The 15,851-nt window shown below is 30.7% G+C and overlaps 3 protein-coding genes across 3 annotated transcripts; 1 reads left to right on the top strand and 2 right to left on the bottom strand.

The window, feature by feature from the left end:
- Positions 1–916: 916 nt before the first annotated feature.
- Positions 917–4,089, bottom strand: LOC149903070 (spermine oxidase). Its single transcript, XM_090109523.1, has 3 exons — positions 2,688–4,089; positions 1,771–1,891; positions 917–1,114 (listed from the first exon to the last, which is right to left on the bottom strand). The coding sequence occupies exons 1-3, from the start codon at positions 4,022–4,024 to the stop codon at positions 926–928; spliced, it is 1,647 nt and encodes a 548-aa protein (XP_089965649.1). The 5' UTR covers positions 4,025–4,089; the 3' UTR covers positions 917–925.
- A 371-nt stretch (positions 4,090–4,460) lies between these two features.
- REPTOR (repressed by TOR) lies at positions 4,461–10,837 on the top strand. The gene is made up of 6 exons (XM_090109196.1): positions 4,461–5,677; positions 6,917–7,103; positions 7,597–7,801; positions 8,819–9,069; positions 9,417–9,533; positions 10,016–10,837. Exons 1-6 carry the CDS (start codon positions 4,955–4,957, stop codon positions 10,108–10,110), a joined length of 1,578 nt encoding a protein of 525 aa, XP_089965322.1. The 5' UTR covers positions 4,461–4,954; the 3' UTR covers positions 10,111–10,837.
- Positions 10,838–13,996: 3,159 nt separating this feature from the next.
- Positions 13,997–15,385, bottom strand: PSMG1 (Proteasome assembly chaperone 1). The gene is made up of 3 exons (XM_090109195.1): positions 15,145–15,385; positions 14,421–14,848; positions 13,997–14,217 (listed from the first exon to the last, which is right to left on the bottom strand). The coding sequence occupies exons 1-3, from the start codon at positions 15,231–15,233 to the stop codon at positions 14,045–14,047; spliced, it is 690 nt and encodes a 229-aa protein (XP_089965321.1). The 5' UTR covers positions 15,234–15,385; the 3' UTR covers positions 13,997–14,044.
- Positions 15,386–15,851: the final 466 nt, after the last annotated feature.

Below are 15,851 nucleotides of genomic sequence, written 5' to 3'. Positions count from 1 at the left end.
GCCTTATTGCAACTTCATAGGGTTCTTTAATAAGCCGTTATGACTCTAGTAGACGATTTGGGTGAAGCCTTAATTTCTGATCAATGAAAAACCTACATCTTATCTAGATTACATAAATGCCTATTTATTGACTATCCAGAAAACTCGGAATTGAAGCTCGAGGTAAAACTATTACGATTTGAGATAATTTTAAATCTATATATGTACATAAAAATGAAACCCGTTTCGTGTTGTCACGGCATCACGTGTAAACGGCTGAACCGATGGCGATAATTCTTTTTTTATTATATTCCTTGAAGTACGAGGATGGTTCTTATGTAGAGAAAACGTAAATATGTACCACCGACCACGGACGAAGCCGGGGCGGACCACTAGTTGAATATAAAAATGATTCTAAACATAAAATTAAAAAATGTTATCCATTCATTACTTTTGAAACTGTAATGGACATAAATATATAAATACAGACTGGAGTAATCGAAATTGTAGATTTTATGACTATTGCATTAAGATTGCATTATATATTATGTGAGTTTGGTATCATAGATTACACAAAATTAACAAATTTAAACATTTCAATCGAAACAAAAACCAATGCATGTAGGTATGTAATAAATAGCTATACTCATACACTTAACAAAATACCACAATATTTAAAAAAAATTATAACATTTTTCAATTTGAAGCGCATAGAATATTATGTTCAACTCATTATAAATTTTAACTAATCTAATACAAAATTATAAACGCATAAACCATAAGCCATTTTATGAAAATTGCATTGTCTTATATGCTGCCATAAGGCTCAATAAACCTAAATAAATATTAATTACTATCACATCCTACAGAGTCTATAAAAACATTATAACAGGCCTGCTGCCATTGTCATGAGAAAAAACCACAGATAATGCAGATAATGGTAACTTTACCCTTCTAACTGTATACCTTGAATCCATGCATTGATATCAGCTGATCCAGGACATTCTAGATCATTTTCTGGTGCTATATCCGGAGTTAATATTCTCCGAGCGGCAATTTGACCTGATAAATAAGCTCCGTGCACTGTTGAATAAAAGCTGCTGTGTGTATGCTCTCCAGCGAAGAGTAATACTGGCTGAAAATTTAAGAAATAACAACGATAAAAAAATTATAAACCATGTGCATCATACAGGAAATAACTTATAAGTATTTGAGAGTTGGTAAATAATATGTAATTACATCTCTATGAAATCAACAGCTTACATCAGTTTAATGTGTAAAAAATTACAACATAATAAAAATGCAGATTATTTCAGTCATACATCAAAAACATTTGGTCTGGCAGGGCACTGAAGATTCTTACTTGGCCATATAGTAAATTAGTGAACAAAATGTGAAAGGCATCTTAACAATTCACTTTCAAAGCATTATTTAAAGCAGGGGCATGTGAAAAATAGTGTTTATAAATTATTTGAATTTATTCAGACCTGAACAGTAGCTTTGTTATATAACTGCCACCGTAAATTAGTAGAAACCGTTAGATTATATCTCGCGATTTTTACAATGTTACGGCGGCAAAACTATTAGAATACTTTTCAGTCAATATAACGATTATTATTATGTTTCTATATTCTAAAGATATGAAACCATCTTATAGAGGTGCATTGACATTTCAGCAATAATAACATTACATTAACAAGGCCAAAAAGCACAATAAATAATAAATTGGAATTTCTATTATAGCTAAGATACAAATATGGTCTGATTAATGATAAGATAACTAGCTACTACCTTTTTATCGCGTACATTCCTAAATAATGGTTGGGCTAAGCTCTCTACATCACTCTGACTTGCACCTACTCCGATAGCTGTGTATGCGCCGCGCGTGTAAGGTTGCTTTTTCCAACTAGTACTGAAATGACAAGACATTTTTATTTAAATCTATACTAATATTATAAAGCTGAAGAGTTTATATGTTTGAACGCGCTAATCTCAGGAACTACTGGTCTGATTTGAAAAATTGTTTCTGTGTTAGATAGCCCGTTTATCGAGGAAGGCTATAGGCTATATATCATCACGCTAAGACCAACAGGAGCGGAGCCACGGGGGTGAAACCGCGGGGAGCAGCTAGTTATTGAGTAATTGTTATCAAGAATTCTCGATAATCATATTTTTAATACATATATTGTTTGTTGTTGTTGTTCTAGTGGTTTTTAATTGGGATTAAAAGAAATCTTACGTCCCCTGTAATTTTAAATGAAGACAATTATAGGTTGAGATAATAAAAGGATTTTATCAGCTTGCTAGATAAACATATGGGTATTAATAATATGCTCTAGATATGGAAGAACTGATAAAATCTAATTGGTTCCCTAAGAATATGAAAATGATAATGTTTTGACATAATTTTGAAATACTTTGTTAATTATGATTATTGTGTGTAGATTGATAATATGCTAGGTAATGTATTGGGCTTGGCTTTACAAATTCCTTCAGTGAATCACTTGCTCTATCTTGTGGATTTGTTTATAATTAAATAATAATAATTATAATACATGCATATTACATCCACAACTATTTAGTTCATCGGAGGTGATAACCCCTATGAAGTTCAGTACTCTACAAACATTGCAGAGAGTACTTTACAAAACCAGATGTACAACATTGTGGTTAACAAAACAAAATATATATTTAAAAAAAAAACTTACCAAACACACAGTATAGGCTCTGGAACAAAGGGGTCATTTAAAAACTTCCTCAATATCTTAGTACATGTCACTCCAACCTCCTCCATTGATAAAGTTTCCATGTACTCAGCCTCTTTACCTGATACCCAGCCTAATAAAAGGGTTTCCGTTACTTTTGTAAACGAGTAAATTTTTTTATACCATGAATCTGCCATACTTTCCGTGGACGAGGCATTATCCCAAAGTAACATGATCTCAGTTATGTCAGGATTAAGAAACGGTCTTTCATATTCTAAATATATTTTATCAACAGCACTAAATAGCAACCTTTCTATTGCCTCCAATTTGTATTGAGGTAATGAAGGTTCAAATAGAGTGCTGGCGTGATCCTTTAGTACACCCAAAGGAATTGTGCATATAACATGATTAGCATAATAACTTTCACCATTGTCACAGTGTACCTCAACTAAATGTGTCCTTTTCTTTGGCTTGTCTTCAGATTCTACGCTAGCTTTAATGAGTTGACCAGCTTGATCAGGGGCTGATGTTTTTGAGATATCCTCTATAACAGTCTGATCTGAATCTTCAGATTCTTCGCCTAAATCATCAGAGTTTCCATTTGTATTCCAAATTATTTTAGACACTGGATGATTTGACATTATTTTGTCTGCTGAAATATTCTTGGTCAATGGTTCTAAAATTCGACTGTACCCTGAAGGTATCAGAATATTACCACCTTGTAATTCTGTGTAACTACCAAGTTCTAAGAGATCAATTTCATCCATTGAATTACATCCAGATATACATGTTTCACGTTTTAAAAGACAGTCGAAGATTAGGCGTCGCAGCCTTTTCTCTTCTGACGTCGGTAAGCGCTCAAGATATATTGCTGCTTCAAGATTTATATGTTCGCCCACACTGTGAATATCAGGCGGTGGTAGATACTGACACAAAAAATACTCCTCGCATCGTCTTAAAAAACACACATAAGCCTCATGAATTTCGTGTAAAACGCCGAAAGGTACTTGCTTTCCATCCTCTGTTGCAGCTATAACCTTATGTGGTTTTGGTACGTTGATTATATTTACAAGTCCGTTTGCTGTTGCCAACTCGTATATTGGATTACCCAAAACGCCGTGGATCCAGTTCGCTCCTAGTTCTACTCTGTGATGTTTCATTGGTATAGCAATAATACGACCACCGATACGTTTTCTTGCCTCTATTATGATAAAGTCCTGCATCCCATTATTGATAAGATGATTAGCGGCGGCTAGACCTGCCACACCGCCGCCAATTATAATGACATTGTATTTATTTTTTTCACATTTTTTACTAGAATTAATTTCGTCGTCGCCCATACTAATTATTATATTTTACAGAGAAAATTTACAACTGAGCTTTTATATTTGACGCTCAGCTGTTAAAGTCTGATTGTGTAATTGTCACTGTCAAACATAATTTTTAACTTTACATCATGGCTTCATAGGCAATGGTAAGTTTGTATACAGCCTCACTGATTGATTGTACACAGATAATAATTTTATTATAAAACATGAATATATTTTATATAAAATGAACTCAAATATGTATATGACAAAAATTATTTTTTTCCATAGGAATGAGAAACAGAAATGTAAATAATAATAAGATATTTGTCGCCTCCCTACGCACACATCCTGACTGACCGACCCTCCCGTCCCGCAAATTTTGTTTTCCTGATTTTAGCAACGACAAGATTGGCAAATCTTTTATCTCTTTTTGTCACTTGTCATTTCCTATACCTATTGCTTTCTAATGACCTTTGAATATGCTGAATAATAATAACGTGAAATCTTTGTTTACTTCTCGACTAGTCTAATCTCGTGCAAGTGTTTTTGTTATTGTAAAAATTTTATCAGGAAATATTTTGAACACTGTTTTTAATATCAATTTGAGTGAATTCTGTGAGACTTGTTATTGAGTTGAAACGTTTTCAATCCTGTGTGTATTAACAATCTATATTGCTCTAAATAGCTACAATATCAAAAGTCATTGTGAATAATTAAGTGGATTTTATTTAGTGTTGTGTTTTCCATTATGTAATTGAAAGATGAAATTGACCCAGATAAATCATTTCATAACAGTGTGCAATGGTGACATATAATATATTTGTTATATACAATCAAAATAAATAAACATTGTAAACGACACGTGGGCCTCAGTGAATTAAAATCGATAAAGACGTAAGCGTGCGCCTGTGTATCAACGAGACGATTCTACGTCAAGGTCAACCTACATAAACACGTGCAATGTCGGATTCTATTTACACTCATGACTTTCTTTTAGAGTCCAGTTTTGATATAAAGCAGGAATCGCCCTTCGAATTGGGCACGATGTCCGCTTCTGTACCAATACCACAGAGGCGTACCGATTTTAGTGACTTGAATTCTGATTTTGACCTTTGTTTACCCGACACACAAGTAGGTTCCTTCCACAGTGTTCCCACTTACAACAAGTTGTCTTTCGATGCGGAGAATTCTAAAATTGAGCCGTTTAAAATGGAGGACGATGATATATTTCAAGTTGACAAAGCTGATTTAATATTGGGGCCGACACTGGCGGAGTTAAACGCAAACCCAGATACATCATTGGATGATTTGGACTTTGCCGATTTGTTGATGCCAGAAGAGAGTGAATATTGTATACAAATTGGTGGTGCGATGACTGGTTCCAGGCGGGATGCAAATACTTTACAGACTGCTCCACTAGCTTCCGAGAGTCCCTGTAGTCCATACAGTCGAGCTCAGCTTGCATTCTCTCCGTCGAGTCAGCATAGTTCTGCTTCGTCCAGTTTCGCACAGCCAATGAACCAATTACCAGAAATGTTACTGCGAATGGATGGTTATAGTGGTGAAATAGCTCTAGGACAGTCAGTCCCTGCATCGTCAGTGCTACCACCCTTTCCAACTAGTGTAAAGACACAACAAGCACAATTGTCATCATCGGCTCCAACACATTTAACTATGGAACAGGTAAATATAATTAATTATAATGTATGTACTGTGTAAACAATATATTGTATACTTATATCAAATTACTGATGCAAGAAATAGAAGCTATTTCATAACTTTAAGAATAATATTATATTTTTACCTTTTTTAAATACTGTAACTAATATATCTGAAGTATGTGGCCTTATCTTTATTCAAGATATAATAAAATTTCGCACTGAATTATATTAAAAGATAATAATAAAATATTCTAATAAAGTGAGTGTTTTTCACTTTGATTAAGGTTATTTTTTATATACCTGAAATTATGTGAATGTTCATATCATGTTACATGTGTACAATATTATAATCACATCATTATTAATGTTTCCTTCAAAAAGCTATTAACTAGAATGCTACAAACTATTAAAAACTATTTCTAACAAATGACTAAAATCATAAAAATTTTACATTTTCCTTGTAAGAAAATCGTTGTAGGGGTTATTACATATTAAATACATTTTAAATAATCATTTTCCCTATTGCATTTCATCTCATTGCTTATATTTTGTTCAAAAAAATACATTCAAAAAGATTTTCCAATAAGAATGATCAAAACAAACTGTTTGTTATTCAACAAACAACTGTGTTTTTCCAATTTTACCCCAGTGTTATTGATTATTTACCATTATTGATATATGGACTTCCAAGTTTAATATATTCATTCATAAACAAACCTTGTTGTTGTTCAATAGAACATGGATAAATATATTTTATACTATGTATTTTATACATTTAAATGTTAAATGGTGTGGTACAATAATTAAATACAAACTAGCTGTGCCACGCGGTTTCACCTGCGGACAAAGCCACACTCAATATCAAGTATTTCTATAGAAACCTATATTTCTATTAAGTTATAATCTAAATCTGTCCTGAAGTTTTTATGTGAAAGAATAACACATCCATAAACTTTCTTGTTTATAATATTATACTATATTATACTATTATACTATACTAGCTGTTCCCCGCGGTTTCACCCCGCGCTGCTCCGCTCCTGCTGGTCTTAGCGTGATGATGTATAGCCTAAAGCCTTCCTAATCAGCTATATAACACCGAAAGAATTTTTCAAATCGGACCAGTAGTTCTTGAGATTAGGGCGTTCAAACAAACAAATAAACTCTTCAGCTTTATAACATTAGTATAGATTATGACAATAATATTAACTATGTATAATTAAATTTAAATAAATAAATAAATATAGTATAAAATGTTTGATAGATATGGCAGCGTCGCGAGCCTCGTAAGCACTTACTGTCAACGAGCTCGCTCGCTGAAGCAGGATCAGTTTCCTCGCTATCCGGAAGTCTGTTAAGCCCTGGAACGGGAGACTTTTCGCAGGATGAGGATGACAGGGATATCGAATCGGACGAGGATAGCGACCGATACGAGGATCTCTCTTCTGATGGTATGTGTTATAAATTTATAAAGAATAGAAAAAAATTTGATCACGAGGCGGAACTCGAACCCGCATCCTTTCGCGCCATTCCGGATGCCTGACCAACTCAGCCACTCGTGATTGTGATTGTATTCTTTATAAATTTGTATTTATAAAGCATTTGAATGCCATAAATCCAAAAATATAAATTCTGGTATGTGTTTTATTTTAAAATCGTAAAATATTGGAAAATATCTGCATTTTCCTGCGGATTTAAATGACTATTAAATTTCACCTAAAATTGTTCATAATTAATTTACTGGAAAGGGAAAGTTCAAATTTACTGATAAGATTATTATTAATTTCGAACTTTCTCTCTATTAAATGCTATTTTCGTTTGTATCCTTATTAGGAACATATCAATGAAAAACTTCTCGTATAAATTCAGTGTAATAATGATCGCTTGATCATATAACTAATTGAAAAAAAAAAATCACATACCTAACTAAAATATTTTTTTTAGAATCAAATGATGAAAGTCCAGAGAAAAAAGAAGCGCGACACAACGCTAAAAAGGAAAGGTATTTCTGGCAGTACAATGTACAAGCTAAGGGGCCGAAAGGACAACGACTGGTATTGAAGAAAAAATCGGAAGACCCTCATGTTTTGAATTCTGTCACTGATCCAGTTTTCAGTCCAAACTGTAATGTTAAAGGCATAAAACACAGGTATATTTGTAGACCAAGGTCATCACTACATAGTATAAAAGAAAGTCGCTTTCTCTGTCCCTATGTCCCTTTGTATGCTTAAATCTTTAAAAGTACGCAACGGATTTTGATGCGGTTTTTTTTACTAGATAGAGTGATTCAAGAGGAAGGTATATAATTTATTATGTATTAGACAAAGCGGGCGAAGCCGCGGGCGGTAAGCTAGTCTCTTATAAAAATAACTTTAGATTGGCTTAAGTTACATCATTCTACCTGCACAGCCCCAAAATCGCTATAATGTATCTCTCAATGCAGTACAAAATAATATTATACTGGTTTTTCACTCTGACGACATTTGTTTTGATCAAAACATAGGAAGAGTATGAGTCACAGCTCTATGAAATGGATAATATGCAAAAAAACGCTCGGACGTCATAAAATGTTTATAAGTTACTAGCGAACTCGGCGAACTCCGTTTCGCCACCCTATGTTTAAACACCAAACGAAATGTTACATGAGGCGCTGTATGTGAAAAATGATTTTCCCGGTTTTCCCGCTTTTCTGTTGAAATGTTTCCTAAATTTTCTTTGCTACAAACCTCACGGAGCCAGAGACCTTTCCAACGAATGCAAATCCGTGGAAATCGGTTCGTGCGTTCTGGAGTTATAGCGTCAGGAAAGAAAACGCGACTTATTTTTATATAGTAGATAACCGCAAAACTCTGTTTATTTCTGCAGACTAGACTTTAGGTTTATAAAAAAAAAAAAATATTTTGTTTATAAAGGTTATTGAAATACGTAACTACTTAAGTTTCATTTAACATTTAGAAATTTTAGACTAACGGATTATATACTTACGCGATTTTTTCATTTAGTTACGAAAGTATCGAACGTGAAACACTATTACTGAAGTGTTTATGAAAGGTAGAAATGTACTGTCGAAAGGTACTTATTAATAAAAACGCATTTTATTTAAAACGTCAAAGAGTAACAACTTTTAAAAGTAACAATAATATTATCGTTTTTTATTTTATTTCAGTGGAAAAGCAAGGAAAGGCGATGGCAACGATCTCACACCAAATCCAAGAAAGTTATATCTTATTGGTTTGGAATTAGACAATCTGGGTAAAGTCATAAACGATATGATACCTGTCAGTGAGTTACCGTTCAATGTGAGACCAAAAACGAGAAAGGAGAAAAACAAACTAGCCTCCCGCGCTTGTCGGTTAAAGAAAAAGGCCCAGCATGAAGCTAATAAATTGAAACTGTATGGGTTACAGCAGGAACACAGTGAGTATTTGTAAACACATAGGTAATTAATTAATAATTCGTTTTTTATTGAGAGGTAATACCGGTTTTCGAAGTGTGTGTATGTGTCAAAGTGAAGAAATATTCTAACAAGATTCTAATCAGAATGTAGAATGGATGTAGGGAAATATTTAAATTTGTTTTTATGTTTTCTGTTACATTGTCTACATCCTAGGTCATATTTAAGTGAAAATGTATTCAAAATACATATTTGTCTGATTATATTTCAATACAAGATACGGTTCTCATGTACCATACTATATTTATTTTAATAACTATATAATTATTATAATTTAAGAGCAATTATTTATCCTCCGCCATTGTTTCAGAGCGTCTCATAAATGGTATACATCAAATGAAGCAAATAATAGGCAATCGAGTGACGAACCCCGACAACAATGTTGAATGGACGTCACATCTTAATAATATTGTTAGCACGGCTACAGGTAAATTATTCGTTATATAATGTACAAATCTATTTAATCAGCATTGTTATGAATATCTTAATATGTATATATAAATCTCGTGTCACAATGTTTGTCCTCAATGGACTCCTAAACCACTTAACCGATTATAACTTGAGAGATAGGATAGTTTAAACATGTAGGTACCACGGGCGAAGCCGGGGCGGACTGCTAGTCTATTATAAATAATTATTTGTGTAAAGGTAATGTCGTAAATGTGATCGTCTTATTTTATTGTAGTGCGTAAATGCGAAAGCTTCTAAATTCGAAATTTTTTGACAATTATAAAAATTCGCAATCTGGCAGCACAAAGAAGTCTCGTGCTTGCCAGAAAAAAAAAAATAGAAAATACTCATTATATAGCTATTTATTCACTTTTTCTCTTATGAATACAAATAAAACTTTTGTTTCGATAAATCTTTTTCTTCCTAACCTTTTAAAATTTAACTTTTTGTTATTTACAGAAGTGAAAATAGCCGGCACAACATCGGAATTCGTCAACAAAATATTGGAAAACGTAAAATCCGGACAGAATAATGGCGGGCTGAACGAAATATAACTCGCAAACATTGTACAAGATTGCAAAACGAAAGGCTGTTTTATGTACCTCCAAAGTTATTTAGAAGAAAATTATGTCATATGAAAGCTTAATTGTCCAAGACAATGTTTATTTTTGTATGAACGAATTCAATGTTTTAGTCATTAGAGCTTCGAAAGGCAACTAAGGTAATGGTAACTCATCATTTTTATCTTTTGCCATATATTAGGTATTTATAAGAACATAAGTAGAAAGTATTGATCGTTACAAACCAAATAGTGGTTTTAAGTAATCGTTAGTTAGTTTTGGTTATGGTTTTATAGTTCTATTTAACTTATGGTTTTAATGTTACATACCAATGGGTAGACAATCTAACAATCTGCTTTTGAATCTTAATATAATCATATTAAATGAAGTGGTAGAAAGTTTGAGATACAATCGCTAAATACTCGACTACACTTAACTTTTAAGTTATCGGATAGTGTGACATTTTGTCATATTAATTACATACGAAAATTAAGTAGAATTTGAGTATTTGAAACCTATTTAAAATAGTTTTATAACTTATATCTCTCTTCTATCTAAATCTCCAATATATGTATTTTGATGGCAGACATGATTTTATATTTATAATTGTTTATTGTTAAATATATACTATTGGCTTCAAAAGTGAGAAAGATTTTCTAATGAACTCATGTGTACTAATGGCATTTGTGTAGATATATAGTAATTATAATAATGTGACAAAATTACATTAATTTTACTATATTGGTACCTAACTTGCTAGTCTTCTTTTTATAAAAAAAAAAAATTCAAAATTTAACAGTTATTACTATTCAAAAAGAAGATAATTCAAACAAACCAAAAACAATGATCAGCCAATGCAGCCAATCTAAAGTCATAAATGGTGTAGCTTTATTTTATTTATATATAAGATATATATTTAGAATGCTATAATATGTTATTTTAAAATGAACATAATATGTGGGTAACACTGAATATCATGCACAATAGCCTAACGATAATGTTATTGAGAAATACTACATTATATACCACCTTGTAATAGATATTGTTATTTTTTATTTTAAACACAAGTTAAAATTTTATTTCAGAATTTACAAGGTAATTGTATCTTCAATAAAACACCCTGGCATGATTTTCAGTGTGACCCATGTTTATTTTTCATGTGGTGCCAAATAACAACCTGACATCTTGATTTAAATAATGATACATATATCTGAAAATATTATAAACATATATTATTATCTTACAACACACTTAACAATAGAAATAATAAATATTATATTATATTTTCATATAACTTATTAAACCTGTATGACAGGGTCATTTTATATCAAACAGTACAAACATACTACATACATATTATATACATAATAATATGTTAAAGCGATGAATTTATGTTATACATTTTATTATTTAATACTCTTATTTACATTTTTACAACACATAAAAAAAAGTTATTTTTTACCATCTGTTTGAATGTGCAAATTGTCACTTTTATCGGCAAAATTAACACACAAATAAAAATTACCACATATGTTTCAAAAATATATTGAAAGATAGTTTGACTAGACATTATTGTAGGTATTAACTGTGATCAAATTAATGTATGATTTATTAATTATTATATTATATAACTTGCCATTATAGCCATTATAATGTAACTTATTTGATAAACGAGTTCTCAAAAATTAATATGACCAATGAATAAGTATAAAACATAACATAGATGTTATCTAATAAATAATAATGTCTCTTTTCTTCTTGTTAAAATAATAATAAAAAAATAAATAATAATAATTCTTTTTGGAATAATTATAGCCCGTTTCAATGATTAGTAAAAGCTATTTTTTATAGTAAGTATGCATTTGTTATTTGAACTCTTCATTTCAAAAAAAAATATGCATATCTTCAGTAGGTACTTAGAGTCCAAAAAGATGTTTATCTTATGCATAGATTCGGCACATTAAATATTTTATGATAAAAATTATTCATCTACATTAGTTTTATATTGATGATGCGTCTGAGAGTATGTGTTTAATGATATAAAGTAACAGAGAGTAAATACTAAATATATTTTGTCGTATTTAAAGATAGATTTTAAAATTATATTTCATTATTTGTAAGATAGAATTTACTATTATTAAACATATTAAATTTAATAAATTTAAATATAAAACCTGCAATATACATGAAGTGCAAATTTTATGTAGTTACATTAATTGACTTCTATTTTTATCTAGTTAGTTATAAGATTATAGATGTATCCATGATGTATCAATAAGTTTATAAACCCTGTTACAAGTTATAGGAAAATGGCGGTAATTTTGATTAAGTCAGTTGATTAGTATTGCCAAAATCATTTCCATTATAATTTTTTTTTTCTTATTTTGGGATTGCAAGGGAAACCTGTGACCTAGTGATGCATTAAGAAAATAAATGTACGAATAGTATGCGTATAGTGCGGGTTTTATTCTTTTGGCTATTGTATAAAAAATCAATACTTGTTGCAAGTTTGAAAATACCTATTTCCCGTTCGACATAAATGTACATAGGAATGTTAACTGCATTTATGCAAAACATATTCATATTTTATGACTAAATTATACATATTTATACAATTAATTAATATGTCTTGAGTCAACTCAAGTAAACGAAAAAAAATTACCACTATCATTTTATAGCTTTAGACTTTAGAATGGGTTATAAGTAAATTGAATAAAAAAAAAAGAATTTTAAAATAATATATTTAAGTTTATTTAAGTTAACAAGTAGTCATATTAATCTTAAAGATTTGTGTGTGATACTATAAGTGTTATGATATTTTACAATGTAAATTATAATTATATAATTTTAAATGTTTTTTTTAGTTTTACTCGATTAACTCAAATAAGTTATTTCACTAATGATACATGTTTTTTTACTCTTATTGATTTTGTGATAAGTTTAAATACGATGGTTATAATATGTTGTATTGAATATTGTTGGCTATACCATAAAGCAAAGGAATATTTAAGGCTAACTATTAATACGATTCAACTGCATTTCGCCATGTATAAAAAATACAAACTTCATCCGAGATAAAAAATCTTTGCTTAACATAATGTGTACATTGGTACACTAGGTATTTAAAGTTTTGTCTGTTTAAATTTCCCAAAAAGCAAAGCATATGTCGATAATTATAATGCTATAGAAATTGATACACTGAATCAAGTGCAGAAATCTCAAAATGATTTGCACAATTTTTTTCAAAGGCAAGAAAAAACATCCAAAGTTGTGTCTCAATGACGCACATAGTAGCTTTAATCAATACAGCAATTCTACATAATGAATAATTTGTTGTAAACAACAAAGAATCAACTTGTTTTTAATTCATTTGTGAAGTTTATGTTATTAAATTTTTACATATATTGTTGTTACATAATGAATTCACCACATTTTATTTTGCTTTATATAATTTTTTGTTTCTTCATAAGGCACACTATTTTAGGAAAGATTCTTGGTTGGGTAATGAAAGTGAAATTCAAATTGTAAAAATGTAAGATTGCCTCAAATTGTAAAAATGTATGATTGCCATAAGTTTTTCCATTTTAAATTTATTTTTAGCCCTTTATGGACGATAATCTGTTGCTAATTTTAGAAATATTAGAATTTGATTAATATCTATCGGTTTTTAATATTTTAACTATTGATATTACAAAAACGACAGTAGAATCTTTCCTTTTTAGTGCAACTTATTCAATTACCAAACTGAACTGGTCTGCGATTCAATAGGCTGTGCTTATTTGTATAATTTCTATTAAGTTTCTGGTATTGTTCTTTCTAATGGATTTATATCATTGTAATTTTATTTTAACTTAAGAATAAATAAAAATAAAACAAAATATTGACGTGTATTATTTATTATAAGAGCATTAACATTAATAACAGTACATTAAATGTATAAATTAGAATTGATTAAGTTACTTGGCATTGCGTGCATGTCATAAAAGACATTTATTTTTTGTAAGAAGTGGAATAATCCTGCCATCTGATAATTTTCTGAACACTCAACGTAATAAATCACCGCTTTTGCTGGTAAATCAAGGTGCTCTCTTAGGGTTACAACTGAAAAAAAAGATGGAACATTAAAAATATTCTGTTCATTAAAGAATTCATTTTTTTGCATCAAAGAAATTTATTACAAGTCAAAGTAGTAAAATGAACCTAATAAATAGAAGAGTAATGAAAAGAGATTTTATAAAATGCACATCTGTTTGTATTTACTGGTTCTCATTAATAATCATAAAAAACAATCACAATGCGCATACCTCCAGCTGCCACACCAGATATAATATTAGGTTGTTCCAATTTTGGGAAATTCAGTTCAAGATCAATTTCTGGGGTTATTGTAGTACATAATGTTCTTACAATGCATGAGTGGCACAAGTTTGTATTGCTGTAATAATCTGATATTGGTCTATTCACTAATACCAAAACCTCTTCACTTTTTTCTAAAAAGACTCTCAATAGCTCCACAATGTCTGTAGTGAGAAGAAAGTTGTAGTCTTTAAGAAGACATATGAACGCTTTCTGGCGCCTTAATTTATATAACTCGAGACCAATATCTTTTACAGTTGCTACTAGTTGTAAGGAGTGCTGTGGACGTATCTGAACGGCCTCTGTTATGCGCTTGCCATCGAAAATTATGAAAAGATCAATTTCGTCAGGTATGTTGAGGTTATTTGGCCATTTGAGTCTGAAAATTGAATAAAATCACGATTAGTAGAGAAGTATCTCAAAGAAATCATAATTCAGTGACTATAAGAAAAACCAAGGAGTACTACTATAAAATGTGAAAAAAAATTAAACAACAAAGTAGATGATTTTATCTGAATCACTAAATAAGAGAATATGTTTTACGAAAACATGAAGGACGACAGATATCAAGACTGTTTGTATCGAGGAATTTTAACTATTTAAGTGCAATTTTGGTTTCCAATTATAAGTCAGGAGCGTTACATTTATATTATTACGATAGAAATAAATATGTACTCCGGTGTATTATTTTCCATCGATGGATCATCCCAATCTTCCCACGAAGTTCTTGAGCCAGGTTCAACTATTTCTCCGAATAAACTCATGATTGATTTTAAATTATATTTATTCACGCACTGATAGGTATGTAATTAATAGGCAATTTAATAAAATACATAAAATACTTGAAAATACTATGTATATCAACAGGCAATTTTTTAAAATTCACTGATCATTGTTATTGATTATATGTCACTGTCACTGTGTCACGTCCACAGACATAGATAGACTACGCAAGTACCGCGATCTGTATGAAAACCAAGCGTGTCATATTTTTTGTACTGACCTTGACGCGTTATGACGTCACGAGCGCTTTTTAGTGATGGTAATTTCATTTTACGCTAAATCGATTAGGACGCCACTCCCGCGGCGATTCTAGTATCGTCCTATCCCATCGAAGTAAATCGAAAGAAATCAGATCAAACTAGATCTATGTCTAAGAGGTAATTAAATAAATGAATCGTAATCGATTACTAAATCGATTCAAGACAGAAAAATGATAATTACCATAGACAGAGGAATGATAAAATAAATTTATAAACCTTTTAATATTCTAACAAGCAGAGGCGGCTCGTGACAAAATTTTATGGGTGTTCACTTGAAAAAAAAACACTGAAAATACATGGTGTAAATCAGTACAATTTATTAAAAAAAAATTACTTATA

This window comes from Colias eurytheme, chromosome 14, assembly GCF_061535395.1.
Source record: "Colias eurytheme isolate Ceu_HAF_F1 chromosome 14, ilColEury1 Martin Lab GWU primary, whole genome shotgun sequence".
Taxonomy (NCBI): Eukaryota; Metazoa; Arthropoda; class Insecta; order Lepidoptera; family Pieridae; genus Colias; species Colias eurytheme.
This window is presented reverse-complemented; position numbering and strand designations above follow the sequence as displayed.

Excerpts from the sequence above, each read along its gene's own strand:
- REPTOR (XM_090109196.1), top strand. The coding sequence starts at position 4,955 with ATGTCGGATTCTATTTACACTCATGACTTTCTTTTAGAGTCCAGTTTT. Across the intron at positions 9,070-9,416 it reads TGGGTTACAGCAGGAACACA|AGCGTCTCATAAATGGTATA; the intron begins GTGAGTATTTGT and ends CCATTGTTTCAG. Across the intron at positions 9,534-10,015 it reads TATTGTTAGCACGGCTACAG|AAGTGAAAATAGCCGGCACA; the intron begins GTAAATTATTCG and ends TGTTATTTACAG.
- PSMG1 (XM_090109195.1), bottom strand. The coding sequence starts at position 15,233 with ATGAGTTTATTCGGAGAAATAGTTGAACCTGGCTCAAGAACTTCGTGG. Across the intron at positions 14,849-15,144 it reads ATGGAAAATAATACACCGGA|ACTCAAATGGCCAAATAACC; the intron begins GTACATATTTAT and ends TTCAATTTTCAG. Across the intron at positions 14,218-14,420 it reads ATCTGGTGTGGCAGCTGGAG|TTGTAACCCTAAGAGAGCAC; the intron begins GTATGCGCATTG and ends CTTTTTTTTCAG.
- LOC149903070 (XM_090109523.1), bottom strand. The coding sequence starts at position 4,024 with ATGGGCGACGACGAAATTAATTCTAGTAAAAAATGTGAAAAAAATAAA. Across the intron at positions 1,892-2,687 it reads GAGCCTATACTGTGTGTTTG|TACTAGTTGGAAAAAGCAAC; the intron begins GTAAGTTTTTTT and ends TTGTCATTTCAG. Across the intron at positions 1,115-1,770 it reads GGAATGTACGCGATAAAAAG|CCAGTATTACTCTTCGCTGG; the intron begins GTAGTAGCTAGT and ends TTAAATTTTCAG.